General features: G+C 48.5%; 1 protein-coding gene across 7 annotated transcripts in view; it reads left to right on the top strand.

Moving 5' to 3' along the window:
- Positions 1 to 2489: 2489 nt before the first annotated feature.
- The window catches only part of LOC105676735 (hepatocyte nuclear factor 6-like), an 80170-nt gene continuing 64508 nt past the window's right edge, over positions 2490 to 18151 (top strand). For 2 of the 7 annotated variants that reach the window (XM_067360164.1, XM_067360161.1), the window contains exon 1: positions 2519 to 7387. In XM_067360164.1, the coding sequence (XP_067216265.1) occupies positions 5437 to 7387 (1951 nt within the window). In that variant the 5' untranslated portion in view covers positions 2519 to 5436. Of the gene's footprint in view, positions 7388 to 18151 lie in introns of all 7 variants that reach the window. The other 5 variants (XM_067360163.1, XM_067360162.1, XM_067360159.1 and 2 more) reach the window with 5 other exon arrangements.

Here is an 18151-nt window from a genome sequence, read left to right as displayed (position 1 = left end):
CGAAATTGAGATACTCGCAATATGTGTCGACCGCGGCGCGCGTTCTATCGAAATTTTATCAGGCCGCGAAACCGCTTGGGGAACACTCGATCGCGCGATCGATCAATCCTCTCTCTGCGGTGAAGCTTCGCGTGAATCTTCACCGCTGCCAATTGCTCTCGTCATTTTTTCATTCGGCTAAATTAATTACTATGAAGCCGGTAATTAATATTCAGCATATTTTGAAATTAATATATCGCAGCGTGCTCTATTTTTTCACATCTATGTGCTGTATTCCTCGAAGTATTTTAATAAATTAAAATCAAAGCGCCAACGCGCATCGGATCAACATTATTTTCAAGAAGATAAATTAAGGATTGTTGCTCTATTTCAATTTATTTTTGCAGTGCGACAACTTTCCACTCAATTTGCCTCGAACGACTAAATCAAACGAAATCCAAATCCCTTCCGATTCATCCGGCAAGTTCCGCGCGACGACGATATCCGGAGCTGCCTAACAAAGTTCCACCTTCGTGGAGAACGCTGTAAGTAGAATTAGCTCGGAGGAGAGTGGAAAGCGGGAATGGGTAACTTGTATTGTAATTGCCAATGAATTGAATTGTAAATGGTCGTCGTGTGGCGGTATCGCCGGCGCGCTGCACCGTCGTCGGCCGCATCTAACGCGCTCTCCGCCGTCCGATCGAACGGACAGGCATAAGTCCTCCTTGTTTCGAAGTAACTATACTCCTTGGCAACTACTTAGCAAACAGTTCGAGTGGCACAACACGGCGCGGGAGCGAGCGCGCCGTGTAATTCCAGCAGCGCCGTACGTCTTCATCAATGACTTATACAGTTCTGAATTCCGCTCTTTAACAGCGTGCGCGTTCTTTACTCTTGTTTGATGTCTTTCGCGGATTGCGTATGCAATCAAAGTGCGGAATCTTCGAACAATTGAATCGATGAATAACGCAATAACCTTTGCCTCATCCAAGCGTCTTGTTTACAATATTAATTAATCGAAGCGATAACAAATTATTTTTTTAAATTAGGATAAGAATGTAAAAAGAAATATAGAACTGTATATATCTAATATTTCTCCATAATTTTGAACAAGATATGTAAAAATAATTATTAAAACTTTTCATGTAAAAAATAAAGCAGAAAATTATGAAACAAGATGAAATTGTACGAGTCTTGTCTTTCCGTGCCATTCTCATAAAAATTTATTATCGTTGCGTTATTTTTAAATAAGTCTCCTCTATCCTTCTCGACGCAATTTTTATTCAAGAAAGTGTTGGAAAATTTCTGGAAAAAGATAATCAAAGTTTCGAGAAATTTCCGAACGTTCCCTCTTACTTGTGAAATATTTTAATCCGAAAGAATTAAATAGATTTCAGATGAGCCAGCACGTGCGTTTCAGTAGAAAGATATCGCCGCGTGACGGCCGCGTCAGTCAATCGAACGGGTCGATATTGTCGTCGTTGACAATGCGCTCGATATGAAACACAGCTCACCGAGTGGAGGTAAAAATCGATAATCCATTTTCTCCGCCGCTCAATAAGGCGAACTCGGAAGAAGGTTATCGAACTCTGTTATCGATCGAAGCCACAAAGGAGGAGAAACAGATTGCGAAGCCGTATTCGGCCAGTGGGCTCGCCTAATTGAGAAGCGACACAAAGTTCGCGCGTTGTTCGGGGTGCCGCACGCGGTCGAGTGGTCCCTGGGCCACCCCTGACTCGTTCGCCTCCCTTTCACCCTCCGACTCCCCTACCTCGCCCTTCATCCCCCGTCCCCGCTCTTCGACCCCTGCGTATCGAGTTCGTTACAGATCCCCGTGGCGAGATCCCTGGCCCCCCTCCCTGCTCCCCGCCAGCCTCTCGCCACACTCTCTCTCGCACCCCTCTCGCACGCTCTTCAGCTCCGTCAACCCTCGGGAGAGAGAGAGAAAGAGACGAGAAAGAGCGAGAGAGAGACAGAGAGAGCGAGAGAATGAGAGAACGGCACCCTCCTGCCGGAGGCTCTCGCGTAGCGTAGCATTCGCGATTTGCGCAACTCGGCACAACTCCGTGCGAGCGCGAGACGCGCTCGTTTTCTCTCCGTGTGTCCCAACCAACAACACCGCACACGAGACCTCGTGCGCGCCCTTGCGCGTATCCTATTCTCACGCCTCACGGTGTTCCCGCAGCAGGCACGGCGAGGCCCGCGAAATCGCGAGAGAAGGAGGACCGCGTACGCGCGAGCAAGAGGAAGACGAAGCGCCGTTGTTTTCTTTCGCGTGCGGAAAATTCGCATCCCGAGGGCGAAACGGATTTCGGAAGTACGACGAAGAAGACAACGCCGGGAGAACAGAGACGACTTTCAACAAGAGAGTACGAGGAAGAAAAAGGAGGAGAGAGGCGGAGAAAGAGAGAGAGAGAGAGAGAGAGACGGGAAGGAAGAGCGTCGCGACGCGTCGCGGCGCGCTTTCAAGCGTGCGCACGCGAGCGAACCCCGACACGTCCGGATACGCTACGGGGCTGCGAAGTCGAAGGATCTCATCGCCGAGGAGCCGCATCGTGCGCTACCCCACGAGGAAGAGGAGACTACACGCGCGCGTGCCGTCTCCAAGTTGGCCATCGTGTGCGCGCCGCATCGAGCGAGGCTGCGACGCGCTTCGACCCCTTCGAGCCGATCGATCGAAAACGCGCGCCGACCGCGAGAGAGAGCCGCTCTCAACAGCTCGATTCGACGAGCCGCGCGCTCGTCGTTTCTCTCGCACTACACGAAGGAAGCGGGCGGCCATTGATCTCCGTATCGACGCCAGCCGCGACCAATCGTCGGCGACCCCTCTCTTCTTCTCTCTGCCACCCCCGGACTGCCCCGAGTGCGCGGATATTCGCCAATAGTCGTCGGTGTGCGCGGTGGTGCGTCTGTGTGCGTGTATCACCCGATCGAGTTATCGTTCCCGCGGATCGTTCGTTCTCGCGGCTACCTCGCGGACGACATCTTGGCGAGGCCGAGCGGCACGGAAGCAGCGTGGCACGGCATCATGGAGGACGGCGACGCGCGTCTTATCGGCGCCGTATCGACCTTTCGATCCGGACGATAAAGAGAACGAGATCGACTGAGCCGCGCGAACGGAATCGCTCCCTCTTTCGCTTTGCGCGAAATGAAGATCGCGGATCGCGGCGGACTGTTCGAGACGTATCGATTTAGCGATCGACCGGGCCGGCCGGGTCTTCGATAAATAACACATAACTGATCGCGACGAACGATTTGCGAGCAAGTTTCGGAAGAGAAGGAAAGTACGGGAGTGCATTCGAGTCGGAAACTTGGTGCACTTTGGACGAAGTAACTTCCGGCGGAGAAGTAACTACCACGCCGACGACCTAATTCGAGGAAAAGAGAAAATTCGCCGGGAGCTCGAAGAGATTCGACGACGATTTGCAAGAGAGAAGTGCGTCAAGTTTGCCCGAGAGAGAAAATTTTCCGCAAAAGTGCGTCCTGCCGAGAGTTTTTTCCATCTCCCGCTCGCGAGATTCCGCGAGCTCGCGGGACGAGAAAAGGACAGCCGGCGCGCGTCCCGACAGCTGACGATCGCGAATCAAATTGAGAATCGGTAGAGCGGTCTCTCTCTCATCGGCGGCGCATCATCGCCGGGTCGAGGTCGCGGGACGCGGACGCAGGTGACGCGAGTCGATGTTTATGCTCGAAGTATCGGCCGCGCGCATCGAGCTACGTTGGTCACGAGGTATTGGAAAATCGATAGAAAGCTGACTGACGCCAGCGGCGGCGACGTCGGCGGCGGCGGCGGCGTCGGAGGCGGCCGGTGGTGGTGGTAAACGGGAGACGTCCGTGTCACCCACACATTCTTAGTGGCGCGTCGCTGATGGTGGTGGTTTTAACCGGCGAGCGGCCGGCAGGGGTGGTTCTCTCAACGCTTAACTTTCGCGCGGAGTTATTATCGTGCGTCGTGGTGAAAAGAACGCGAGAATTTTAACCTTATTCCTGTGATTCTGTGCGGCGGACCGACGAGAAAAAAAAAGAAAGAAAGGACGATCGCGATTGTCATCAGAGCTCGTCGCGAGCGGCGGTCGCCCGCCGCACCGTCAGCGACTGTCGCGCGCGCGGATTCGCGGGAAAACGGCGCGCGCCCCGACGAGAGACAGCAGGAACACAGAGGATCCTTCACGTGGACTCGATCGACGGAGAGAGAAAAGGCGCGAGAACGGGAGCACTGCGCAGGTACGCGCGATGTTATAACGGCTCTCCTCCGGTGTGCTGGTGCGGTGTGATAGTGACGGTGGTCGTAGTGGTGGTGGTGGTGGTGGTGTGCGAAGCGGCTACTCCTCTCCGCGAACGAACGAACGAACGGACGTGACACGTGGCGGGAGGAGGAGGGGGAGGACAGAGACACGGTCGCACCTGGACCAGAAGAGGAACTCGGCGGCACGCGACACGAAGAAGAAGAAGAAGAAGAAGAAGAAGAGGAGCGACGGTAGTAGAGAGCGGGGTGCTGTTAGTGGTGGTAGCATAACAGTAGTAGGACGGACCAGGTGACGGCGGTGCCGGTAGTGTGACTCAAGGGGGCGACCGAAGTAGGGACTGTTAGGGGAAGGGGGCGGAGCGGAAGAGAGTCTCCCTCGACGGCGGGAGACAGCGCGCGAGGTAAAGAGAGACGGAAGGAGCAAAGCGCGACCCCCTTCACGCCGCTTCCTCGCGTTCCCCGTCCTCGGTTTCTCGCCTGACTTTCTCTCTTTCTCTCTCTCGTTTTTGTTCTTCCTCTCTCTTTCTATCCATCGGGAAAGCCGGTGTGTGCCGGTGCGCTCGCACTCGGGCGCGCGAGCGCAGGGAGCGTGCGCTCTCACTCGCTCCGCATTTCGCGCGGTGTGTCATGGGCGCACGGTGGTCGTTGCGCTGCCACCGGGTGCTCCCTATGTCGAAACGACGTGGCGCCTCAGCATCGTCGTCAACATCGGTGTCGTCGTCGTCGTCGTCGTCGTCGTCGTCGTCGTTGTCTTCGTCGTCGTCGTCGTCGTTGTTGTTGTTGTCGTACGACCGGCTATTCGTCGCGCGGTACTCGCCGGAAAAGTATCCGTTCACGTCGCGATCGCGTGACAATCAGTGACAGCGAGATCATCAGTGAAGCATCGAGAAGAAGAATCGTAGCGATAATTACGACGGTTGATACTGAATTTGTTGACGTTTAACGTTGCGGAAGAGCGGAGGAGGAAGCGAGAGAGTGTGCGTGTGTGCCTCTCACGAATTATACTCGCCAACTACTCTCGCGAGTGTGGTGCGACAACGGGTGGTTGTTAATCGGTTAGTGCTGCGGTGCGTCGATCGTCGTCGTCCTCGTCGTCGTCGTCGTCGTCGTCGTCGTAGTCGTCGTCGAGCGTATCGTTCGGCGACCGAGCCGAGAAGGAGAGCGAGTGTGTAGAGCAGTGCGACCGCACTACCCGAACTAGATGTGCGTAAATGGAAGGTATAGGGGACATAGGCGATCATCAATCGCATAGCGAGCAATTACTGGACTCGGTCGATTCCCCGGCGGCGGTGTCTACGCATGGCCGGGGCGGTGGGGGCGGCTCGAATGGGAACTGTGGCGGCGGTGGAGGCGCAGGAGGAGGAGGAGGAAGCAGCGGTGGTGGAGGTAGGGGCGGCGTGGTCGGTGGGGGTAGGCATCACAACCACCACCACCATCATCATCACCATCACGGCCACCACCACCATCACCACCATCATCAACAGCAGCAGCAGCAGCAGCATCAACACGAGGTCGCACACGAAGCAGCAGCAGCAGCAGCAGCAGCGGCGGCAGCGGGGAGCGGTGGTAGGAACGGCGGAGGCGGCAACGGGGGTGCCGGTGGTGGTGGTGGTGGTGGTGGTAACGGAGGAGGTAGCGTCGAGGGTATGTCTTCGTCGGCCTCTCAAAGCCCCGACATCGCGTGCGCGAGCCTACCGCTGGAACTGCTCGCGGCTGGCGCGCTCGGCGTCAAGGAGGAGCGAGACCTCGCCGCCGCGGAGGACCTGTCGTCGTCCCAGGATCCGCCGAGCGTCGGCGGCGGTGGTGGTGGCGGCGGTGATAGTGGTGGCGGCGGCGGCAACGGTGGCGGCGGCGGCGGCGGCGGCGGTAACGGCGGAATCGCAGGCAACGGCGACGGCGGACGCGCCGTCGGTGGCGGCAACGGCAACGGCAACAGCAACGGAGGCAACGGTAGTAACGGCGGCGGCGGTGGCGGCGGTAGTGGCAGTGGTGGTAGTAGTAGTAGTGGCGGCGGTGGCAGGCAGAGCGCGCGGGAGTCCCTGTCGGTGATCGTGCCGCCTCAGGACGTGGACGTGGACTCGCGCGACGCCGACGACTCGGAGCTCCTCAGTCCGGGCAAGCTATCGCCTACGTCGGGGATCAGCGTGTCGGTCGCGAGCATGATCGACGCGACGGACTTCAGGGCGATGCAGCCGGAGCCGACGTATCAGACGCTGACCTCGGTGGCCGAGAGGATGTCGCCACCCGGCTTCAGTCCGGGCTCGTCGTACGCCACGCTGACGCCGCTGCAGCCGTTACCGCCGATTTCGACAATGAGCGACAAGTTCGTTTACGGTGGTCACGCGGCCGGCGGTGTCACCGGTAGCTTCGCCGTCATGCAGAACAACGGCCTGGGTAACATCGGCCTCGGTATGGGCGGCTCGCCGTACGCGTACGATAAATTGCCGTCGATGAGCATGTCACCGCCGCACAATTATCCGTCACCGGGCGCCGGCCTGCAACCGAGCCCGCTGTCACCGCAGAGCGCGTACAGTCAGAGCGGCCTCAATTCGCCGCACAAATCCTCCGCGAGTCCTCATTACGATCAGGGCTTTTTGCCGCGGCTGCAGCAGAGTCCGGCGGCGCTTAGCCCGTCCTCGCCGCCGGCCGTCACGGCCACGGCGAGTTTCGCGCCATCGCATCATTCACCGCCCGGCACGCACTCGGTGCCGAGCGCGGCCTCGCCGCCGCCGACGATGCAGACGCAGCTGCAGCAGCAGCAGCAGCAGCAACAGCAGCAGCAGCAGCAACAGCAGCAGCAGCAGCAGCAGCAGCAGCAGTCGATACCGCAGCAACAGACGATATCGCACACGCAGCACGTGCAGCACACGTCGGTCGTGATGAAGACGGTGTCGGCGGCGGGCAATCCCGGCGCCGGCGAGGTCGAGGAGATCAACACGAAGGAGCTCGCGCAGCGGATCAGCGCCGAGCTCAAGAGGTACAGCATACCGCAGGCGATCTTCGCGCAGCGCGTGCTGTGCCGCAGCCAGGGCACCCTCAGCGACCTGCTGCGCAATCCGAAGCCCTGGTCCAAGCTCAAGAGCGGCCGCGAGACCTTCCGACGGATGTGGAAGTGGCTGCAGGAGCCCGAGTATCAGAGAATGTCGGCCTTACGGCTAGCAGGTTAGTCGTCCGCGCGTCAGAGACCCTCCCCCCTCCATAACCTAATCATTTTCACCACGTAAACCCCCCTTTTCGCTCGAATTATACTCACGAAAACACTTTCAAAAATCCCGACCTCTCTATTTATATACTTCGTGTATTTTTCCATTGAAAGAAAGAAAAAAAGAAAAAAACCCGGGCTCTGACCGACGTTATCGTCGTCATCGTCGTCATCGTCGTCGTCGTCGTCGTTGTTGTTGTCGTGTGAGTTTCTCGCACATAGAACACGTATAAACACCATGAATACGCAAATACGTTGTGTCTCACGCTTCCACACACACATACGTGTCTCGCCTGTGTGTTCTCGTCCTGCGCGCCCTTTATTAACGTCGATCCGCGATCGATGATCGCGGGGAGACGATCCTCCGACGCTCCACGCCGGATCGTTCGCGGCACTGCATCTTTTTAAAATCACCCCGAGATCTTCCAAGTGACGCCTCGGGCGATCGAGCAAGCCGGATACTCGATATCGCTTTGACGGACTTTAGAATAGTTTCGCTTTGACAGTGTTTAGAATAGTTTTGAGGAGTCGGGAAGCTGAGCGTAGGAAAATATTGAATCGCACTTGTTGATAATTTCATAATAATTAAATAACAACCGAGAGATGTCGAAACTCTTGAAATCGACAGATTCCAAGAGTGGCCGCACTCGAAATGAGAAACACATTCGGAGAGAAATAATTCTAAGCGCGTTGAATGCATCGTCAGAATAATTATTTCGCAAAATACGTCATTCGTCCGAATTAAAGATATCGTGTCCTCGCGTGTCGGGAATTTTCCGCGCGAAAAGCTGCACCTGCCTGATGAGCCCCCCGGCGATACCCTTCGATTTAAAATAAACTACATCCCATCCGATGACGCTCTTCCGAAGCGAACTCAGAAAAGAATATCTCGAATAAAAGTTTCAAACTACATTGTTCGAAATTGTCGAAATTACAATCGAAAGATCTCAGTGATAAACATTAATTCGCGCTTTGACAAAACTGCAATCAATCATTTCGCGTTTTATAAATGTAATTTTGTATTAATTCGTTCGGTTCTCTAAAATTGATTATTCGGAATGATCTAAAAGCTTGTATATATATTTAACGACTTTCAATTATAATTTTACGCTCTTTTAATAAGACAGATATCGATTAATCATTCAAATTTTTCTATAGCGATTCGATATTTCGGTGATCCGCGCGAAACTATTCCGAGACTGTTTGAGAACATGTATCAATGCATACATGAAATCTCTTAAATATCAAGACATGTGTCGAATGGTAAAAAAGATCCGCGAGGAAAACGTGGAGGCTAGAAATTAATATCATGTAAAGTGTCAAACGTGCGAACTTTGCTTTCGAATTATCCGAAGAAGCGACGGGCCCCCGTGCTCGAAGCGTGCCCCGCGAGATAGCGCAAAATCACGCGGGAGAAATATCGGATATACGAGGGATATACGTTTTCGGGATACGCGCGCGCGAAAGAGAGATCCGCGCGCGTATCGAAGCGCGCGCGCGGACAGCGGAAGCGCACACGTGGCACCCACGTGGGAGAGGCGTTCCCTTCCATATCATTCAGAGATAGACGCGCGGAATAACACTTTTCGAATTCAACATCCTTCGTCGCCGGCGGCGCGCGGTGTGCGCGGCGCTCTCCGCGGCGCGTCGTGCCGCGCCGCGCCGCGCGTGCAAAGGTATTGATCGGCGGGGCTGGTCACGCGGTCGCCGCCGCTGTCGTCGGCGGCGACGACGGCGTCGCGGCGCAGCCGCGCGACCTCGGCCCCGCTCGGCACGGCTTCGCTTTTCCGGAGCGGCCATGTTCGCCACGCCGTCGACGTCGTCGTCGTCGTCGTCGTCGTCGTCGTCGTTCTCGTCCTTCCCTCCTCGCCCCGCTCTCTCATCTCTTTTCCTCGTTCTCTGGACCACCCTCTTCCAGCCGACGAAAACCTACGCGCGGGATTCGCAATTTTCATTTCGCGCGGCCGTCGAGATAATCTCTGCGATCGCGAGAAAAATGTCCCGCGTTTCGTTTTGCATAAGCATCAAAATATTCCGGAACTTTGTCTTCGGAAATATTCCTTTGCATTCTTCAATGAACGGGTCTTCTGTAACGGTGATCTGAATTTTGCCAAATATTCTGCCGAATTAAGCGTCGGTTTTTATCTCGGTAAAAAATAACTTCCAATTTTCGAAATATTACACGCTTCGTAACGAAACTTGAAGTTCTTTCAAGCTACATGTGAGGTTGAAGAAGTAGAATACGACTAAAGAGCATTGCTTCGTCTGACGCAATCGAGAGTACGAGAGGCTTCTATTTGCTTTCCTGCGAGCAAGGATATATTATAAATCGCAGTGCAATTGATATCCATCACAATGAACGTCAGAACCGAAAGGGTTTAAACTCACAAATAGGACATTATGTATACTCGGTGGGCCAAGATTTTCTCCCTCGGACGAGCGTATAAACCGCTTCGTGACCGCCGCGCTCTCGCGTTAAGAAAAATAAAAATTGCTCGTCCTCTCCTTTTCCCCTCTTTCTCTCTCTCTCTCTCTTTACATTTTCCGTCGTTCCTTTGCGCGTCTACTGAGGCATGCAGATAATGTCGAGAAGAGGGACTACCTCTACGGGTGACTGTTCTACCGGCAGCCCCTCGTGGTACGAAACTCTCTTAGGGTCGCGGAAAAGGCCGGTGGGGAGCGAAGAAAAGGCGCGGCGCGCACGAGAGAAGCAAAGGGTTCGCTCGGGAGAAGAGACAATGCCGAAGAAGAAGAAGAAGAAGAAGAAGGGCTCGATTCAGTGTGCCCCTTCAGATTAGAGCTTTACTCTCCCCCTATTGTTTCCCACGTGTGTGTGTCTCTCTCTCTCTCTCTTTCTCTCTCTCTCTCTCTCTCTCTCTCTCTCTCTCTCTTACGCGAGAGAATCCGGTCTCGTTAGGACACGTTCGCGCATCCGAAAACGGCAAACGCTTCGCAAAGCTTCGAAACGCTTCCCTAAAAATCTAAACTAAATAAAAATCACGACCACAGTCAGTAAATCTGATTAAGTGATAAATAATTGTGCTTCTAATTTGCAGTAGAAAACAATTCTGCTGAGATTTTTACTAGCGTCTCTGGAAATTAAAATAAAACTGATGAATTAAAATTGACGTAATGGCATAAAAATTCAAATTATCCGAAACAGACGCGAGAAAAGCCGATAAATTACTGCTAGCCCGATTTGTGGGAGAATAGAAATCGCGGAGAATAGGTTTTCTCGAGGGCAAGTCTATCGAGCGCCTTCCGGGTTTTCCGGGAAGCTCTAAACGGCCGATGAATAATTCGCTCGACCGTCAAAACGGCAATCAATCGGCGAGCGTAATGTTGCACTCTTATAAATTGCCTTTATTATGCGCCGCTATTGTTGTTCGTGCTCGAATTCATCTGGTAATGACTGTGCGCCTCATGGCTAGATGTCATTTGCGTTTAATTGCGTCCAACGTCGTCGTCGTCGTCGTCGTCGTCGTCGTCGTCGTCGACGTCGTCGTCGTCGTCGTCGTTATCGATCGTCACATGGGGGGTCAGGTGCATTAATCGCGGAGCTCCTCGTGTCTTTCTATTTACTTTCGCCAGATGCATCCCCCGCCAACAATATTTTAAAGCGGCTAATTAATTTACAGACATATGTGTCACGACTCGTAAAACTCTCATTCGGCTTAACTTTGCACGTGCTTATTGGCATTTTCCAAGTACCGCTTAACGATAACACAAATTCCACTTTATGTGTCTTATATATATATATATATATTACACACCTTTAATCTTTTAAAATCTGGAAGATTTATATCTCTAAAGATTTGTGAATCTGAAGTTTATATCATTTATATTTTGCAGTAAATAAGATTCTTATTTATAGAGGACAAGATTCTAATTTATAGAGATGTATATTACGAGCCATGAAGCTTTCATCTAGATTTATTGGCAGTTGCTTGAAAAAATTAATTTTATTTCTCTCATATCGTTAAAAATCTAAAAGACATATTTTTTAAGATCTAAAAACTTTTAATTTAAATTTGCAGCAAATAACATTCTTTCATTTATAGATAGTTTACAATTTATAAGTACATGTCAGGAGCCATCACATTCTCATTTAAATTGATGTTTTCCAAGTAACTATTTAAAGATAATATCTTTTTTACGAATCTTTAATCGTAAAAGACTAAAAAATTTGAGAACCTAAAATTTAAATTTGTAATAAACAAGATTCTTATAGATAGACAAGTTTCTAATTTTCAGACACACGCTATGAAGTTACGAGCTATGAAACTCAGATTTATTGATACTTTTCAAGTAATCGTTTACAGAACTTATTTTATACATCTTATATCGTTAAAAATCTAAAAGATTTATATCTTTAAAGATTTGGGAATCCAAAATTTAATTTGAAATAAAATTTAAACAATTTGGAATAATTTTTCGATCAAAAGACTCTGAGAATCTAACTTGATTTATAAATTTGTAGGAAATATTGAGAGAGGAGAGATATTCGTGCATTTCGCGGCGAGAATTTCGCCAAATTTCGAAGCTGATGTATCTAATAAATGCAGGCATGCTGCGCGCATAATTAATGTCGTCTTCCCTTAACGTCCAACGCTTGACATCACGCTGCACATCTTACATCAGCCGCATCGCACACATGCGTCTTCTCTTACACACACTGGACATAATGAAAAAAAAAAAAAAGGAATCGATACCGCTGTGTCGTTTCCCTGTCTCACGAGCTTATCGCGGAGTTACATCGCTACTGCGGCTACCGCGAGCTATGTTATGTTTTTAACAACGCGATCAATACTGTGCCGTCCTTGTAAACGCGAATTTTTGACTTCCCACGTTCGAAAAATTCATGATAGAACTCGCCCAACATCAAGTGTGAAAATTTAACCGCTCTTCTGCTAAGATCTGTTTTAAATAAAAAGTTAGGAGTCCGTAATAATATTTTTATGAAGCGACGAAACAATTTTTCAAATAGAAAAAATATATTGTAATTAACGATAATTTTTCTTAATTAATAAAAATGATTTGGAAATTACCGTGTAAATTTGTTTCTAGCTCTATATGATAAGTACAATAATTTCTGGAGCTGAGGAAATAATTTTGCAACCAATTGAAACGGTAAAGAAATAAAATATTCTGCTTCTAATTAATATAATTGAGTTTTCAGCTATTATGTAGTAACGTAATATTGTCAGAATCGATTCTACTTGTTAGAGCGCGATCATTCTTCATGCCTACATTGTCCAAAGTGTCATTAGAAGTGAGAAAATTTCTGACAGCGAAATAAATGATCCCGAACGGTCTTGCGAGTCAAGCACTTTTGGAAGTTCGAAGCAAGGTCGTAATTTGTCAAGGGAAAATCGCTAGAAAATTAGCTTTTATGGTTGAACTTTTAGCCGGCCGCTAGTCCAACTCCCGCAACATAATTATTCACGTTATTACAGTCGCCGGATGAAGAATTAATAAACCAACGTTTCTTGCCTCAATTCGAAACAACAAAGCAACGAATTTGGCTTCATCGAATTTATCCGAAGAAAGAGCGTTTCGCGTTTGCGATTCCGGAATTTCATTCTGCACATTCATTCGAGAAATAGGCGGGGAATTAACCGCACGGTTAATTAAGGGTTACGTGGCATTTCGTGTTTCTTTCTTACGGTTTGCAAAGCTGCGACGATTGCCGCTCGAACAGCGTTGCGCTCCCGCGCGAAACGCGGCGATGCGGTTTCTACGGTGCGTTGTCGTGCAGCACGCGCCGAAACGCGATACCGCACACCGTCGCGACGGTGTGGAGTGGCCCCCGGTGCGTATCACATGTCGGGCATAGCACGAATTCGCCCCGCGCGTATCCCGCGTGCCCGTCGTCGTTCCTACGGGATATCCTGTCGGCTCGCGGGGAACGCGTTCGCCGCCGGCTCTCTCGCGTTCCCGCCTCGCGCGCACCCGCTTTATTCGCCCGATCGAATAATCAAATTTCCGGTAACTCTGTAATCCCGGTGACTCTGTAATTCTGTAATCCCGGTAATTCTCCCCGGGTATCCGAGCGTGTGTTGTATCGAGTTCGTATGTATTTTTAAAACGACACCGCGGAGTCGGACGGGTCGACGAAGCGGGTTCGTTCGAAGAATGAGAGTCCATTCGATCCACGCCGAGATTCAACTTGAGTATTTTATTCTGTTAAACCGTATCGATAAGCCTGCCAATGATATAACATTGAATTTTAGTTTCGATATTTTTAAACGTTTGGGTATTCCGCTTCGTGGATTCTCGAAACTTTAGTCTTAATTCTGTTCGATGTTTTAATTCCTTGGTTCTTGACTTTGTCAATTTTGTATTTTCAAGTCCATTCTTGAATTCTAGTATCAAAAATAATCGTACTTCATATTTTTAGATCCTTACTTTAATAAATCCACAAACATGACATCAAAGTACTTGAAACCTGATTTGATCCTTCGCTTTTCGAATCCATAAATTTTTCATCAGTTTGTTCTGACAATAATGTTTTAAAGCGTTAAATACTTTAAAAGATCCATTCAGATTTACGAATCTCCGAATGGCGATTTCGGAATTTTATTGAGCATCAAACTGATATTGTTTTACTGGAAACGAGAGCTCGTTTTTCGAGATCGGCTTTTGTAGGGGAAGAGGTCATTCACTAAAACGCACGTTCTATCGGATAGAGAGAGAGAGAGCGAGAGGGACGGAGAGGGGCAGGGGAATCAAGGTGCAGATGTCACATCAATGAACACCTTTCGTCGTACAGCTGTTACGCTATGCGAGACCCGATAGAACGAAATCGTGGCTTTCGTATTTCACGGTAAACCTTTCTATCGGTTTACGCGCGCGCGTGTGTGTGTATACTTATTCGCGGTGAAGCGTTCGAAAAACACATATGAATATGTTCCGTTACTTTTGAATGATACGAATAACTTTCCCGTTGTCTTTGTAACACATGCAATTTTGTCCTTGAACGATAATATCCCTGTATCCTCAAAAGCGGCAGATGCGCTTAGGCGTATCCTTTCAGATGCCACACCCTGTATACGCGAGGCTCCCCACCGCGCGCGAAGCGTATCTAAAAATCGTAATCGCGAAATTAGCGTGCGCCACGCGCCGCGATCATCGAATTAACATAAATTAACGTAATCGGCCGTGCGGAAAATTCTGGCAAACGCGACGCGCTAATTCGCTTCGCTCAAAAATGCCACCGCGAAATTCAGCGAACGCGCAGCGCGCGTAAAATGGGACAAGATCACCCGCATGTCCGCTCGCTTTAAAACATTGGCCGCGCGTTGAAACTAGGTTGCCGCGACTGAAAACGTCACTTTTATAGCCGTTTACGGCCGTAATACGTATAAGAAAAGAATCAAAAGCGGCAAAGTTTATGTAAGCAAATACAAATCGACCGACAAAGTTTTAAGTTTCACAAGACTTTATGCAGTTTCGCGCTCTCGAAAATATTCGCTGATCAATTGTTTTATTTAATGAGCTGTTTTTTTTCGATCGCTTATATGTTCGCAGTGCGCTGCGGCCTTTGTGTTCGTATTTAACATTGCTACATGCGCTACTGCGTCGCTCGAGAACTCGATGCAGTGCTCCGCTCGCCGTGCGGGTGCAACGTTCGACTCGAATTTCAAACAGATCATTGATAAAGGAAAGGTGACACTGGTATGTTTTGTGATAAGCGCTTCTCTCCTGGAACGATGCCTCTTAATCGCACCGACGGACACCGTACTCGGACGAATACTTTTATCACCGGCGAATTCAGGCGACGAATTAACTTATAAGCGCTTTAATTTTTTTAAATTATGACTGAGAATTATTTTCCAACCGTTTCAAGTATTTATTCAACGCAGGTTGAAAACAAGCTCCTCGATTAACTCGCCGCCAAAATATTACTTGCATTGATAATCTCAGGAAATGGTTTTAAAATTAGTCTCGGAAATCAATTTTCCAAAGTCTGGAAAATGAATGCTTGATCTAAAATCTCAGGAAAAAACATGTTTGGTTCCAAATAATACAGCGTACTTAAAAAAGTTTCTATCGATCTTTTCCTCTGAAATATCCAGATGTCTTCGGATATTAAAAAATACTAGGTGATTGTTAATCATGCAAAAGTCGCAAACTTTTGAAAGACCTGCAAATAGACAAGAAATATACTTTTAATTGTTGAAAAATTCTATCTCAGAACACGAAAAGTTCAAGGAATATTAAAGCCCAGAGAACATTCGAATGCTTATCGTTAGTTCCAAAAATCTAGCAAGTCTTGTTTTCAAGGATCCAAAAACGGAAAGGATTACAGACACTTCCATTTCATGTAACGATCAAATATTAATGCCCATTCGATTGTTATATCGAGGCTGCGAAAGTAGCACATCCCGCTTTTTGGAGTACGTATTTCCGGAAAGTTCCCTGACGAATTTCTCGGATACCGCTTCCACCGGCTGACTCATTCACCACGTCACGCATGCGATATACAATGTGTCCCGGTTCTATCGCCGCTGAACTTTCGACGGGAGATCCGAGAAAACAGGCGCGCAAACACGCGCTTAAAAATATCCACCTGAATTTGCGCATCTTCAACTTTCGATAAAAAAAATATTTTTAAAAATACATCCGACGCTAAGCTTTCATTAAACTAAAATTATAACGCGCAGGATGAGATCTTGTTATCTATTCGCGTCCCAAAATTAATTCGTCAAAACTCTTCAACTCGTAACTCACAGTCCGAGTCGTAATTTTGAAACAAATCCGAATTCTCTGCGATTGAAAAAGTAACACGGTACGCGCGGGGCACCCCGTATACGTATGTAGGCCGCGCGCAACGCACGCTACGCGAAGTCTTTTGCCTCTGTTCTCACCCCTGCGGGGCTCTCCGTCCTTCTTTTCCTTCTGCGAACCCTCGTTCTCCATCACGTAAACGGGGTGTTCAGTGGGAACCGGCTTTCTGTTGTAAAACGCACACACGCCGGCATGTTCGAAACTGTTACGTACGTGTCTCGCGTACATACGTACAGAATGGTACGAAACGGAAGGAGAGAGAGAGAGAGAGAGGAGGGGGGGGGGGACGAGACGACATCCCGTGAGAAAAGGAAATTCGGAGCCGGACTGTGCCACGGGGTGAAATCTTCAAGAAGTGTCCGCCATTTTCGCTCCGTTTGCTGTTAAATCTTTCTTTTTTGCAGAAATCTCAAACTTGAAATTTAATTACAATGAAATCTGATGAAATACAAATTGTTTAGAATAAATTGACATGGTTGATGAAAAAAGATTGCCAATGAAAATAAATGGATAAAAATTGATAGAATAATGAATCGTTGAGATAATATGATTTCGGTCTGCATTAATTTTGCGCACACATCTTTACAATATTCAAATTAATTATTGACAATTAGCGCTAATTATGAGAATCGAGACCAATGGAAATAAATGCTGCTTATAATCTCGATATTATTCGACATTAATATTGAGAGCGGAACATTATATACAATTTATACTGCAAAACCGTCGCTTTTCAAGAAGGCAGATGCAAAATATAATATTATTAATTATTACTTGAAACTTTTCTGAATTTTGGCACGCCATAACCGTTTCGCGAAAACACACTTGTCTAATGGATATTAAAGAGCTCGTGGCTAAAATAAGACTTCCAAAATTGATGCGCTTCAATTATTTTCTCGGACATCGATCACAATCATAATTAAATAACCGCGAAAATCGCGCACGTGAATAAATTCGCGGAGAAAAACGGGAAAACACATTACCATTTTATTCTATCTCGCATAGATCCTTCTGTCTCATTAATCTCAGATCGTTCCTCGCAGAAGACTCTTTTTGCAGAACAATTCGCGATTCTCACACTCTCCCGAAACTCACACGGAGAATCGTAAAATTGACACTTCGACTCAATTATCATGCGACCGTCTCGTTCTCGTTCTTCGAACTTTTGTGTGGCCGCCTTCTTCGTTTCCTCGTCCCTCCCCCCCATCTAATTTCACAAACAGTCCCTCTTCGTCGTCGTCATCCGAAGATGCTCGTCGACGGGACACTCAACATGGAAGATACGCAAAGCAGCCGAGAGTCTCGAAAGTAGAGAGAAAAGCGCAGCATCGATTCGAGAAAATCGGACGTGCGCGAGAATGAAAATAAACCTCGACTTAACCAAACGGATAGACAAACGCACCACGAAAGTCTTTGCGAAATATTCATTTATCGTTTTCGCGCCTCCGCGAGAGAAAAGAACGGCGCGTTTCGCAAGGATCGCTTTCCCGCTCGCGTGAAAATCGCTATAATCCACGATTGAACGAGGATCGTAAAATTGAATCGGTCATTGCAGAGAGGACATGTATCATCTTCCTCGTGAAAAGTAACAAAAAATTAAATAACTTATTAAAAAGAATAAAGAGACGACTAAGGAGATAATTTAATAAGAGAATTAAGGAAAATCGAAGAAATTTATAATTTAATCAGGAACAGAGGAAAAAAAATTTCCCACAATTATTTTGTTCAGATGTGAACATTCAGATTTTTTAGTTGGACAAAAATTAAGAAAATAGCTCGTAGAAATTGAAAAGTCGAGATGAAACGAAAATCGGATTCTCTGCTCCATCTTAATTGCAAGAAGTTTTTCATATTTTCGATAGGCTCTTTCATTTTTCCAGGATACATGCTCTTGCTGCAACAAAAAAAAAATTGACTTTACGCGCGCGCTGGAA

This window comes from Linepithema humile, chromosome 8 (genome assembly GCF_040581485.1).
Source record: "Linepithema humile isolate Giens D197 chromosome 8, Lhum_UNIL_v1.0, whole genome shotgun sequence".
In the NCBI taxonomy this organism is placed as follows: Eukaryota; Metazoa; Arthropoda; class Insecta; order Hymenoptera; family Formicidae; genus Linepithema; species Linepithema humile.
The sequence above is the reverse complement of the archived record's forward strand: the minus strand, read 5'-3'. Positions and strand labels throughout refer to the sequence as shown.